The 13,406-nt window shown below is 45.4% G+C and overlaps 4 protein-coding genes across 4 annotated transcripts; 3 read left to right on the top strand and 1 right to left on the bottom strand.

The window, feature by feature from the left end:
• Nucleotides 1-312: 312 nt before the first annotated feature.
• N7478_001046 (endopolyphosphatase) lies at nucleotides 313-2,246 on the top strand (the record flags this gene model as incomplete). The annotated part of the gene is made up of 2 exons (XM_056917261.1): nucleotides 313-487; nucleotides 550-2,246. The coding sequence occupies 2 exons, from the start codon at nucleotides 313-315 to the stop codon at nucleotides 2,244-2,246; spliced, it is 1,872 nt and encodes a 623-aa protein (XP_056785141.1).
• Nucleotides 2,247-5,064: 2,818 nt separating this feature from the next.
• Nucleotides 5,065-5,891, bottom strand: N7478_001045 (uncharacterized protein; the record flags this gene model as incomplete). The annotated part of the gene is made up of 2 exons (XM_056917260.1): nucleotides 5,065-5,369; nucleotides 5,633-5,891. 2 exons carry the CDS (start codon nucleotides 5,889-5,891, stop codon nucleotides 5,065-5,067), a joined length of 564 nt encoding a protein of 187 aa, XP_056785140.1.
• A 164-nt stretch (nucleotides 5,892-6,055) lies between these two features.
• Nucleotides 6,056-6,961, top strand: N7478_001044 (uncharacterized protein; the record flags this gene model as incomplete). Its single annotated transcript, XM_056917259.1, has 4 exons — nucleotides 6,056-6,133; nucleotides 6,190-6,405; nucleotides 6,458-6,865; nucleotides 6,920-6,961. The coding sequence occupies 4 exons, from the start codon at nucleotides 6,056-6,058 to the stop codon at nucleotides 6,959-6,961; spliced, it is 744 nt and encodes a 247-aa protein (XP_056785139.1).
• Nucleotides 6,962-8,684: 1,723 nt separating this feature from the next.
• Nucleotides 8,685-11,022, top strand: N7478_001043 (TPR domain protein; the record flags this gene model as incomplete). Its single annotated transcript, XM_056917258.1, has 3 exons — nucleotides 8,685-9,355; nucleotides 9,411-10,109; nucleotides 10,164-11,022. 3 exons carry the CDS (start codon nucleotides 8,685-8,687, stop codon nucleotides 11,020-11,022), a joined length of 2,229 nt encoding a protein of 742 aa, XP_056785138.1.
• Between the last annotated feature and the right edge of the window lie 2,384 nt (nucleotides 11,023-13,406).

The raw sequence follows: 13,406 nt of genomic DNA, 5'->3' as shown, positions 1-13,406 counted from the left end.
GACGTGAATCCCTAACGTCGCGTCGATCTCTCCACAAGATTTGAATCATTGAATTGCTATATATTATCGACTGATGCCCCTCATTTATTCTTTTCAGGTAAATAACGAGTGTTGTTTGTGCCGTAGGGCTGCAGACAAGATCAAAAGTGACTAAGCCAGAAAGCTGCATGCTCACCGCTGATTGGGTGTTCCAAGCTGAGGACCCGGCTGCCTGACCCGCGGAGTGACGTGACCTTCCTAAGATAAGATCTTGGGCGAAGAAAATTTACAGTTCCCACAACACTCGTCGATGAGTGAGGATTGATCTGCAAAATGCAGTCATCAATTCTGCTGCTCGGTGTTCTTGCGACCGCTATTTGCGCGACTCCATTAGACCAACACCCCCTGGCTGACTCACATGCCGTCACGGAAGAACCCATCGAGTCGCAGGCATCACCGATAGAGGCATCCACATCTGGCTTGCATGGCCGGTTTTTACACATAACTGGTACGTGGGGATGGATCGCGTAACTGAATGAAATGCTAATCTCGAATTGTCTCTCTAACCAGATTTCCATCCCGACCGATACTACAAATACCGTTCCTCGCTCACCGATGACGAGTCGTGTCACAATGGAAAGGGCGATGCAGGATATTTTGGGAGCGAAGGCACAGAATGCGATTCGCCTTATTCGTTGATCAACGAGACATTCCGCTGGCTGGAACAAAACCTGAAAGATGATATTGACTTTGTGATCTGGACTGGCGACTCGGCGCGTCACGACAACGACGAACAAATCCCTCGCACACCACAGGAGATTGAAGAACTGAACGAGTTCATGGCCGAAAAATGGGTGGACTTGTTCGGTACACGAAAGAATGATGATCGTATCAGTGGTTCACCACAGGTCTTGGTTCCCGTTGTACCTACTTTCGGGAACAATGACATTGCGCCACACAACATCTTCATAGATGGCCCGAACATCTGGACGAAGCGCTATGCTGAGATCTGGCGCCATTTTATTCCAGAGGAACAGCGCCACAGCTTTGTTGAGGGTGGATGGTTCACTTCTGAACTGATCCCTGGCAAGCTGGCGGCCATCAGCTTGAACACCATGTACTTCTTTGACTCCAACAGTGCTGTAGATGGGTGTGCGGACAAATCAGAGCCCGGATACGAACATATGGAATGGCTCCGTGTGCAACTGAAGATTCTCCGCAGCCGCAACATGAAAGCTATATTGATTGGTCATGTCCCCCCTGCACACACGGAAGAAAAGAACTTGTGGGACGAGACATGCTGGCAGAAATATACGTTGTGGACTAGCCGCTATCGCGATGTCATAGTTGGTAGTGCTTATGGACACATGAACGTCGACCATTTCATGATCCAGGACAGCCATGATGTTGATTTCGATTTCCTCGCGGACGAGACCACACGCGACAGAATCAACATTCAGTCCAAGGCGGATTATATCAATTCTCTTCGCGAGCAGTGGGCAGACCTCCCATCTCCTCCATCTGGAGTTTTCGATGACGAAATCCCATCAAGCTCGTCAGAGGTGGACGCAAATAAGAAAAAGGGAAAGAAGAATAAGAAGGACAAGAAAAAGAAGGAAGAGAAGAAGCGACGGAAGTTCCTCAAGAAGGTTGAAGGCCCCTGGGCTGAACGATACAGCGTGTCTCTAGTCTCACCCAGTCTGGTACCAAACTACTACCCCACCCTTCGTGTGGTTGAGTATAATATTACTGGCTTGGAAAATGCCTTCGCACCGAACTCAATGACAACAGACACCGAGTCATTGCCGAACTCAGATCTGCGAAGAGATTCTTCTCCCATGGCCCATGAGAAGAAAAAGGAGAAGAAAGGAGAGAGAAAATCTCACTTCAAGGTCCCAGATGCACCCTCTTCCACTAGCCCCCCAGGGCCTGGATATTCCAATCAGCCTCTCACTTGGCTCAAGTATACCCAATATTATGCCAACCTGACCAAGCTCAATGAGGAGTACGATGCCAATGCTGAAAAGACCTCTCACATCAACTTCGAAGTCGAGTACAGTACCGACGATGATGTATACCAGATGAAGGACTTGACAGTCCGGAGTTTTTTCCAATTAGCCGCTCGTATTGGAGAAGACGGCGAGGCCCAAAGCGCCAAGGATAGCGCTACCATCTCGAAGAAAGTGAACGAAGCCTGGAGCGCATTTCTTACACGGGCATTTGTTGGTTTCTTCGATGTAGATGACTTGAACGTGGATTCTGATTAAATAGGTTGTCTTGCCTTTTCTCATGGCGTTACTCTTTATGTATTTAAATGACTGTGCATTGACTATTTTTGCATCACGATGGATTAGATATCCGTCTTGCATATATGCGGTGTTTTTACATATTATTCTTGTTCTTAGAAGCATATAATACATCTGGGTATTAGACTCTATCTGCTCAACGCTAATATCCCAAACTGCTTAAAAGTTGATACTAAAATTTGAATATAGGAATATGTGGTTATTTTGTTTATTGATTTATAAATTAACTAGACCTTGTGTTGAGGTGCCTATGATCTACTAGAATAGAGAAAAGTGCGAAGAACAACGAATAATAACGTCAAGAAAAGGGAAAGAAGAGAGAGAGTTATGTTATATATATATAGGACAACTTTAAACCAGAATCCTGATCACCAGAACGCAATATACAAAGCTCTCGAGGCCTTTGCTGATAACGATCTAAAAGGGACCATCGGCCAAGAAAGATCTCATCGGAATCATATGGTCGCCTTGCTTTCTGCCCCAAAGTTCGAGGACAGAATTCGTCGTGGGACTTGCTGATTCATAGTTCTCATGCATCTGGAACTTCTACCTTTCCCTACCCTAAGCACGGACTCGAATTGAACCATGCTCTAGAACAACATTTCTGTACCTAAACTCTATCCTATGATTCTGACTTCGGGGTTAGAAGCACCCATTTGACCCAGTTCTACGAACATTTCTGTAGATTTTTTCCCATTTTGATGGAATCTCTCCATTTTTATGCATGTCCTATTGAGGTTATAATTCTGCTTTGTGGGAGCTATTGCACCTTGACGTGCAAAGGCGGAACATGATAGCTGGATGCATTTTCGACAATAGAATTTTGGATCCCATTGCCTTGGTAATGTTCTCTTTGAGTTCTTGCTTCAAGGTCTCCGACGAAGCTGCGTGGAAACCCTCATTAAAAGATATGGAGTGATCGCGTTGAGCGCCAAAGTTGTGGAAGGCATTCGTTTTCTCCTCATCTGATACGGAGACAATTTGCACGGACGCGTCGCCTAGCAGCCCAAATAAACCAGACTGAGCAGCGTCTCAAAACCGGGCATGGATGATAACAACACGCATAATAACCCACCAACTGGGTATCCTTTCAAAGACGTCAAATCTTTTTTTTTCTTCGGATGGCATGGTAAACCAGTGGCTCATAAAAGAAGGACGACCGACTACCTGGCGACTTTGCCAGGCAAGACAGGCCAATGCACTACCAGAACTGTTTTCGTACAGTGATTCGTTAAGAGGATACCAATTGAGATGCGCAGAGTCTCGCTTGATGTCTATCCAGAAGTCGTCGACAATTCGATAATTTGTAGCCGATAGCCAGTCATCATCCTCTGGTAAATCGGCGTAGAAATCATCTCGGACGATACTCCCTGATTCGTGGGCAACATGACGCGACTCTTGACAAACACGAGTGATGATAGGTGGAAGGCATTAAGTTTAGCTGTGGGCCGGACTTTGCATGGGTAGTTGTCATAAAGAGAAGGTTCAAGATAAAGGCCTTCGTCGGTCGGGTAATCCACTTCCCATACGCGACATGGGAGACATAAGCGTCAAATCTCGAGTCGCAGCTCTGTCGGAAGTTAGGGAAAGAGATGAAAGGATTCCTCGGCCATGAGTAAACTCTTGAGGTTGAGTGTGTGTGATTATTAACTTGCATTTAAGATTCTGGAAAACGTGACCGCAATATGAGGGGCTAGTTGGTGCGGATCGTTGAAGTGCCCAGGTGGTCGTACTCTTCGGCTTCAAAGATGGGGAGGTAACGATTGTCAGAGTGAGGCGAATGGAGTAATTTTGGGACCTTATATGGATCAGAAAAGTCAATTATAGTTCGTGCACGGTTGTTCCGCGGAACATCCTGCAAAGACAGCGAAACTTTCTATGTTTCTTGGCATCCATCCCGCGCAGCTGCCCCTGAAGCCGTGAGGTGGATCCCGAGGTTGACCTTCTCCTGTCAAGGATCGACCAGCTGCTACACAAGTCAGACTAGAACGACTGACCTCAAATCCCTTCATTATATGACCAAAAAATATGGGTCAGCTTAACCGGTTGCTAAATTTGATAAATCGATATACGTCAGCAAAGTGCAAACTTTTTTAGTTAGCTTATTGGCAGCCGACCATTGGTCATTTTCTGTGACACTTTTTGGGTGCTGCGACTTTTACTAAGCTGCGCTTCACCCAGCAATACCGAAAACCATGGCCGGCCCATCATTTGTCTACCACGGCAGGAAGCCCAGGCCGTCTTCAAATTGTTTTGGGACAATCCTATTACCCCCGAGGCAATATATTAAGTATGATAAGAGATAAACTAAAATGCACAAGCAACTGACAGCCTAGCCCGGGAAATTAGACTTGACACTGAAGTAATGATCCCAATCCAGGATACGTTTCTACGAGATAATGCTTCATCTAATAACACAATCATGGATTCATGACATGTGAATACTTTCCTACTTTATGGCATGAGATAATCACATGGCCACTGTGTTAACCAAAGCTAGACTGAACTTAAAATGTCTTGTTGTTTGAAACCAAAGCTCTAGCGAGTTGAGCGAGGCCTGATAGTGCATATGCCTAATGGTAAATTGTAATGATACGCTAAGAAATTTTGATCCCCATAGCGCAAGTGCAGCGTCACTGTAGGGAAACGCGTTAAAGGTGATAGCTTAGTTGACAGAAAAGTCAATACGGCACGAATAGCATCAACTAACTATCCTAAACTAGCAGGATGCTTGCATACCTGTCCCTTCCCCCCCTCCCTTCCCCCCCAAACAAACAACTCAAAATTCAACGAACTTCTTATCATAAGCCAGAAGCCCAACATAAGTTTGTTGTTCAAGGCTCAGTAATCCCCACTTAACCTTTGTCTTGAATTTAAGCTCCGCCTCATCATCACTCAAGGAGGAATTATAATCTTCAATCTTGAAGTTCTCACTTTCATAAAATTCCACGATTTTCTTTCCCGCTGGATATTTTTCCAAATTCTTCAGGATCTCAAGTAACCTGGTCCAAATCCTCTTCCTGTCGCCTGGTAATTTATCCACCCTTCCAGATGCAGCTGGCGTTTCGAGATGCTGCCCAACTTCTGGATGAATTAGTTTCACCAAACTGATCATTCTCACTAGTACCTGTTGCTGTAAAAAAAGCATTAATACAGGCTCTAGATGATGTGGGAAGGTCAATCAAGCTGCCTCAAAAATACTTACATCCATGATGCGCCAGAGGCGGTGGTCCTTAACAGTACCAGCCCACTGAGGAGGGCTTCCGAGTTGAGGTCAGAACTGGGACTAAAAAGAAGTATCTAGATGCGTGAATTGAAGACATACTTTGAGCAGAGCAATGTATTACCTCCACGGGCTTCCCAAGCAAGTCGAAGGCTTTGGTTCACCTTATTGACTCCCTCGGTAGTCTCTTTCCAATCCCATTTTGCATAACCACCCCCAGCAGAGGCATAGGGACTGGTTATGCTAAGACCAGCTGATGTCTTGATACTCTCTTGTGTTGCTTCTAACTTAGCTTGTTCTTTTTCTCGGAACATGCGTGAGCTAGTAAGCTCTCCACCAAGCGTAAAGTTTGTAGCAAAAAAGGTCCCTAAGGCGAGAGTCATTTCACCGTTGACAAAAATTATAACCAGAATGAAAGAGTATTCTCACCGTATTTTCGTTCCCATTCATCTACACCAGATGCGTTGATTGCTTCCAATGCCTCTTTTTGGCACTCGGGCGTGACATGAAGACAAAAGGCATCTAAGTCAACCACAACCCGAGGGAAATGATCGTTCAAAATCTGACAACTACCGCCCGGAAGAAATCACAGGATGCCAAAGAGATGGTGGGTCTTCTGACAACGGTATTTACAAACAAAACTCTTCACATGTCCAGTCTCCTATACTAATCTGCGCTTAGTTCTACAATCATACCCAAAGCGATGAAAAGAATGCCATGTATATCAAGCAGCAGTTCTTGACGGGACCGAGGGACCGAACGACCAACACCCGGATGCTCAAGGCTGATGGTAAAGAGTTAGAGCCTTATGCAGAGTTGTTAGATGCTGAGGTCACCCGACTTCAAGAAGAGATTGAGAAGTCAGTTGAGCGACAGAAGAAAGAGATGGACATCTGGGTAAAGTTACCTATCCCACATCAGCACACCTGACTCTGATCACAAATTATAGGGCCGCAGCAAAGATACCGCGATTACATTAGGGGTTGTTGGTGTCTTCTGTGTCTGGCTGTGGGTTGGCGCTGGGGTGCATACAGACCGAGCAAAGAAAGCCATGAGGAAATATAACGAACGCGTGGAGCAACTCTGTAAAGATAGAACGCACAAAGACAACGTCGTTCGTCTTCTGGAGCTTGTAAGATCTTTGACGAACCAATTGGAGGAATTGGCCCCCAAAATGAAACTAGCCTTGAATGCAATGGAAGAACTCCAAGGCCTATTCGACAAACAGGATTACTATTTCCAGATTGTTGACCAGAAACTTGACAATATTGAAACTGGTGTGGAAGGGGTTTCCTTTAACGCACGGCAAAATTGGATCTTGGGTGGTATCGACGAAGCTGTGGAAACATTCAGCAACGTAAGTTCCGTCACATCTTTTCTCATTCAGTTGCTGACCAAAACTAGATCATAGATCTTGGGACAGAATTTCAAAGAGGTGCGGATCCAAAAATAATCAGGCTTTAAGTGTCCAGAGTGTTCAAGCCGTGCATCGATACATCTCAAACCTTGGAAAGGCCATATATCAATATTTAGCAATTAAATTTTCCTTTCTGTTCCATTTACATATCTACATCATTCAGTGGTTCAGGAGTTCAGCCCAGCCCATGATTGCCCGGGGCTGGGGTGAGACCTAGTGTTGTCACAACTGGCGGCGTAAATATGTACACAAACCTGGACCGCCTAACTTATCTCGAATATCGATAGAAGTTTCCATGACCGAAGGAGACGCAAAATCCATTAGGACTAAGAGCGTTTCATCAAATGATAATAGGCTAAAGGACTCGAAAACTTACGTGGCAAGGAAACGAAATTCCTTCTCAAACGTCGAGTGATGTTACTTTCTTATTAACTATAACGTTCTCGGGTTTGTCAGCGTCTCGGTGAAGTCTAAAGCGAGACATTTCCTTCGAAAGGTAGACTATGAAAATGTTTGCCAAGTCGGGCGGACTCAGAATGGACCGGAGATGGTCGTGATAAGCAGGTTGAAATAATTTCGAGTCAAAGACCCGGGGAGTGCAGAGGTATTAGGAAGTGCACGGGCCCGCGTGTCTCGAGCAAGCCAGAAATGTCAAAAATCGACCGTTCATGTCAATCAAATTCTGGTTTACGGTCAAAGATATAATCTTCTACCCCAAAAACACAAACAGGGGGAGATACGTGTAGTTCTGAGTAGTAAGTTTACATCCCAGGAGGAGGACATTGAGTTCCAACAGGTTGTTAAACCATGTAGATCCTGAGGCATGCGCTAATTAGTTAGGGAGTTATCTGCGCTTTGAACTATGGATTATGTACGTTGATTCAACACTGCTTGTGAGTGACCGTTCGTCGTTCTTTTACGGTAAAGTTTCGTTATTGGTGAGCAACCGCAAGGCGAGTGGGGCCGTGGCTGGACCGGCCCGGTGAATCAAGTATCGAAGCGCGCGGGTAGCTACATTACTCGATTGCTTCAACTGCCCCTCTTGCTCATTAAAGTTGAAGCTAACTCGTTGAATCCCTCTTCTTTGTGAGCCCCGAAATATTGCACTTCCGCTGTTTTTCTTTGTTAGGCTCTCATTTAACGTAATCCGTCATGAATACCATTGATTACGAATCGACGATGGTGTTCCTCACTTTTTTCTGGGACACTTCGAATTAATTAATTAAACGAACATTTCTAGTCAACCATTTTGAATGCTGTAGGGCAGCAGCGGAAGTTGATACTACAAGAAACCTTACATCGATCATTCATGCCCAGTTGTTCAACGTTCAATTAACAACACTCCTGAAGATGGGTACCAGATGTTTACCAAGGCGCTAACCATAATAGATATACACCAGACACGCACCCCAGGGGCGGACGCACGCACGAGGGGCAGGCGGATTAGTCAATCAAGCGACGAGTAATGCGAGTGAGGGCTGACCTGAATACGTACTAGGGTAAAGGGTATATAATAGGCAAATTCGAAAATGCATGCATCGGGCAGTAAAAGAAATTAGGCCTATGAAATGGTGACACATACTTTCCCTGGCCGCTGGTCGGCTCATCTTTTCCATTTTCTTTTCCTCCTGACTTTGGTCGTCATCATCTCTGTCACTGCATTTACCCCGCTTCCCATCTGTCTCAAGACACTTACGACAGGAAGCTCTCCAGCAAGCACTGTTAGCCTTAGTCCGCGTTGACTTATATTCCCAGCAAAATGAATATCAATGATGTCTCCAGCATTCCACAGTACATGGAAGTACTTAAACAGCAAAAGGCAACTCTCAAAAGAGCCCAAGGCTTTAAAGGCCAGAGGGCAATACCCAAAAAGTCCAGGAACGAAGTCATCAGTCAGTTTATGTTTCGGCAAAGGATGAACAGCAGCAGAAATTCTTCAGGCTCCCAGAACATTCGATCTTCATTCTTACCTCCCGTCTACCCTCCATCCACTGTTTCTCTCAAAGAACTGGATAAGATAATGCTTCAAGACCTTTCTCTCGAAATTCATCACCGGGGAAAGTATGTCCTTGTGAGGACAGTCACCCCAATAGATGTCATGACTGCTGTGATGGTGATTGTCGAGGATGAAAATGAGAGAGTTCTCATGTTACAACTTTACAACCAAGGAAAAGAACTATCACAAACTCAGGATCTCCCCGAGGGAGTTGTGATAGTAGTGAAAGAGCCTTATGTAAAGCTTATGGCGGATGGGGATTTTGGCATCCGCGTAGATCATCTTTCAGATCTTCTTTTTGTTCCTGGCTTCGACGAGCAGGTCCCCTTGTCCTGGAGAGCCCGACTCTCTCCAGTTGAGGATTCATCTGCTTTTTGGAAGGAACGAGGAAATGAATTTTTCGAGCTAGCCTTGTATCGGTTCGCGATAGACTGGTATAGTGAAGGCCATCTTTTTCTATGGCATGGTTATAACTGACCAAGACAACAGTTATACCAAGGCTCTAGAGACCACTTCTCTTCCTGACCTAGCGATGAAGACCCAGCTGAATCGTGCCCTCTGTTACCTCAGAACACACCAATTTGATGCAACCCTCCTTGATGCTGGTGCAGTGCTACAGAAGTCCAAACACTCCGAGAAAGCACTTTTTCGCAAAGCCCAAGCTCTTTACTATCTTCATAGATTTCAAGAATCCTGTATGACTCATAAGCTGATAGGACAGATATACCCAGAAAACTCTCTTTTTCAACACGAATTCCAACGTGCGTCTGCCCGTCTTGCGGAACAAAATACTGGGAATTATGAATTCAAGAAAATGATTTTGGAAGCCAAAAGACGTCGCCCTCCACATCTCGAGCGCGGCACTTATGTTGGCCCGGTAAAAATCAAGGCCACTCATTCTCATGGGAGGGGGCTTTTTACCACAGAGGCAGTGAAAGCTGGTGATCTTTTGCTCTGCGAAAAGGCGTTCGCCTATGCTTTTCACGACGATGAAAATCCAGGCGACCTGACATTACTCATGTGCCCTGACACCAATAAAATGAGCCTTGGCACCCACGGAGAGCTTCTAAAATCGATCGTACAAAAGCTTCACAAAAACCCGTCTCTATTACCCAAGTTCATTAACCTTCATCATGGCACGTACGAATGCTTCGATATCAAGATAGATGGCCAAGCGGTTGTGGACACGTAGGCGCGCACTCTGCTAACATGTATTATTGTACAATTACTGATATTATATAGCTTTCTTGTGCAAAAGACAATTGAACTGAACTGTTTTGGCTGCCCGCTTCTGTCGCGCCAAAGTCATATTCAAACAATGAGCGCGGATGTTGCAGCGAAAGGCGAAAACAAGAAATTTTACTCAGCTGGAATTTGGTGCACGGCATCATACGTCAACCACTCCTGTTTGAGTAATGCGCGTCGTTCTTTCATCGGGGATATGATGATTGTTCGCGCGAGCAGAGATCTCCCCCCAGATACTGAAATCACTTTCTGGTACCAATCGCCCATAGGGAACTTGGATGGAAAGCCAGCGAACCTTCAGAATTGGGGATTCGGTTGTGATTGTACAATTTGTGAGGATATCCAAGGTCTGAGTCAGGCTGTTGCATCTACTCGGAAGAGACTTTCTGCCGAACTGGAAAAATCGTTCAAACTCAGCAAAAATAAAATGTCAAGAATTGAAAAGACACTTGCTGGTCTCGCAGAAACCTACTCTCAGCCACCGACTCAGGTCCCTCACCTTGGACTTTGGCCAGGTTATCTATCTCTCGCTGCCATCTCTCTCACCTCTCATCAACCTGAAAAGGCAATTCAATTTGGGTTGAGGGCCCTGGAGTCGCTTGGTTTCGTGATTCATGGTGGATCTTTTCCAGATAGACAGCTAGAGGTAATGACTTGGGGTTTGATGTCTGATGGTGTGGTTGGGTGCTGGATGATCCTTAGTCGTGCATATCGTGAAGCTGCGCCTGGGCACGAGGCGCAAGCTGCAGAATATGCCAGAATCAGTTACAAAATTTGTGTGGGGGAAGATGATACATTCGATGACACATATGGCAAGCTCTCGGCACGAGTCGATGGTTTACTTGTCACGGTGTGATAGCGGCGAGGATCAAAGTGACCAGCAAAAGATTAAGGAGGTTTCTATAGCTTTACCAACAATTTCATGCTTTTTAGAGACCCGCATGGTGGTCTCGCTAATAAAGGCCTATATTTTGATTAAACTGATCACCAAAATTGTTTCCCATCACGACCCTGGTGTTGTTGTCTCGCTCTGCAAGAGTGAGGAACATATCGTCAAGTGGAACATCAGAGCCGTTCAGAGCCTCGAGGTGAACGTCCATGATGTATCGGACTTGATACTCCAACCCGAAAGCTGGGCCGTAGTGGCCGAAGTTGCAGCTTTTTCTGTGGAAAATTCGTTGTCTGCCATTTTCTCTGATATCCCTTGAAGGAGAAATTACTTGCGGAGACAGAACTGGCTAGTATTTTATACCCATACTTCAAGCACAGGAAACTCGTCAAATTTGAAGGGGGAATGGCGCATACTGTCTGAGCTGAACGATGGACCAAGAGTGTGATGATCTTAAGCCAGCCGGCCACTCGAATGCAACAAACCCTGTTGATCGATGCTAGGTGACGCTACAAGTTTGCACGGCGGATTCGCTTTGCTCCAACTGTATATGTGATAATGCAGCTGAAGCACGCCAGTCACATGGAACTACACGTCATGTAGTTAAGAGTCTAGTTTGTGCTCAACATGACGTAAATCATGTCGCGATATCCTATCAGCCAATTGCCACGGTATCCGTCGGAATTTCCCCACAATAACTTGGTTCTTAGTGTATCTCGCACCAAGAATCTTTCGCCATTAGCGGAGCGAGAATACGACAATACCAGTCATTATGTATAAAAGAACACATTGTCTTAATTCATTTAAATAGCGCAGATATTCAATATTATATGGATATGGTTGGATTATACTATTTTAAATTATCAAAAGTTGGTGGGGTGGCCAGCTCGCTTCCCGAATACGTTATTTGCAACCTACCAGATTGAGAAGCTTGAGACAGCAAGATCCCTGAGAATCCTGTGTATACATCAAAGTTGGATACCCATAGATGACATGCAACTATTAAAATCTCTGGTCCTAGGACTTTCATGCAGTCTCCTTGGCTCTCCAGGGCGAGCATCGTATCCTTGAATATACCAAGGTGAAAGATGGCGTGCCCATGGTTCAATGTATACGGACGATGGATTCATCGCCAAACACGGTGGATCCCATCATGTTGCATACCTCTTCCCGATTTCCCTCCCTTCTTGCCGCCCATTTGTGCCTCCCCCTTTGTGCCTCCCCCTGGGGCCTTCGTTCAACCGCAATTCATGTAACCACGCTTTTGATCCCATTGTATATCCTCAAACGATGTATTCCAAATCCAGCATCATCGAGCCGCTTCCGGAAAGCTTATCTTTTGGCATGGCATTTCGCAAAAATGGATCATGGGTCTCGGCTGCGTCTGATTTTGCGTAGCGCATATCGTCATCGAAGGTAGGAGGTAGGAGGGTAGGAGGTTATCGGAAGATAAGGTTTAATCGCAAAACTCTCAGTTCTTTCGGTCTGTAAGAACAAGTTGTGTGTTCGAAGCAAATGAATTGCGGAGGCTCGGTTCATCGAAGTATAAGCATTGTATCTGCAAGCGCAACAAATGTGTTAGCCCTAATCAAGCAACTTGTTGTCTGGATATCTTCGATTTCTTCCCAACCTCTCTGCCTACTGGTACACTTGCCTGCTGTAACTATTCGTCGGCAAGATTTGCGAGGGGTAAAGCATTATTGTATGGTAAAAAACTGTGCAGACGCTAATCTCGCCTCGAGACTGCAACTAGATCAGTGGCAGACATGAAACCTGATTAGTTCACGATTAAAGGGGAAGGAATGGTAATAAAGTAGCTTCATCGATTTGCACCAGCGGGTGCCCATTTCTCATTCTCAGTTCAAGCTTTCTGTTCTCATTTGCGCGCGCAACGCGTCGGATTGGAATTGAATGATTGTTGTTCATCATTGAACGGGAAATGGAGATCCACGATAACTGGTGAAAACGTGTAATACTCTTTCACTCTAAAGCATGTGGGATCCAGGTGTGGCTTTGGGTAGCAAACGTACACGATGTAGAAATCAGATCTACAAGAAGACAAAACATAGTTAGCTTTTGATCAACGCGCGCTTGCATTCAAGAGGCACTCAAGCCAAGGTCGGCATTAAACATTCTCAACCGTCTCGTACCAGCGGGACCCCATTTCCTGTTCTCAGTCCAAGATTTCTTTCTTCTCATTTGCGCGCACGCCGCATCGATAATAGGGATAGTTTGGTATTCATCATTGAACGGAATATGTAGATCCTCTGTACTAACTGGCGACGCACGTATAACATAGTTTCACTCTCAAGTATGTGGGAATCAGGTGTGGCTTCAGGTAGCAAACGTAC

Source organism: Penicillium angulare, assembly GCF_028827245.1.
Source record: "Penicillium angulare strain IBT 27051 chromosome Unknown utg000001l_segment0_segment0, whole genome shotgun sequence".
In the NCBI taxonomy this organism is placed as follows: Eukaryota; Fungi; Ascomycota; class Eurotiomycetes; order Eurotiales; family Aspergillaceae; genus Penicillium; species Penicillium angulare.
The sequence above is the reverse complement of the archived record's forward strand: the minus strand, read 5'-3'. Positions and strand labels throughout refer to the sequence as shown.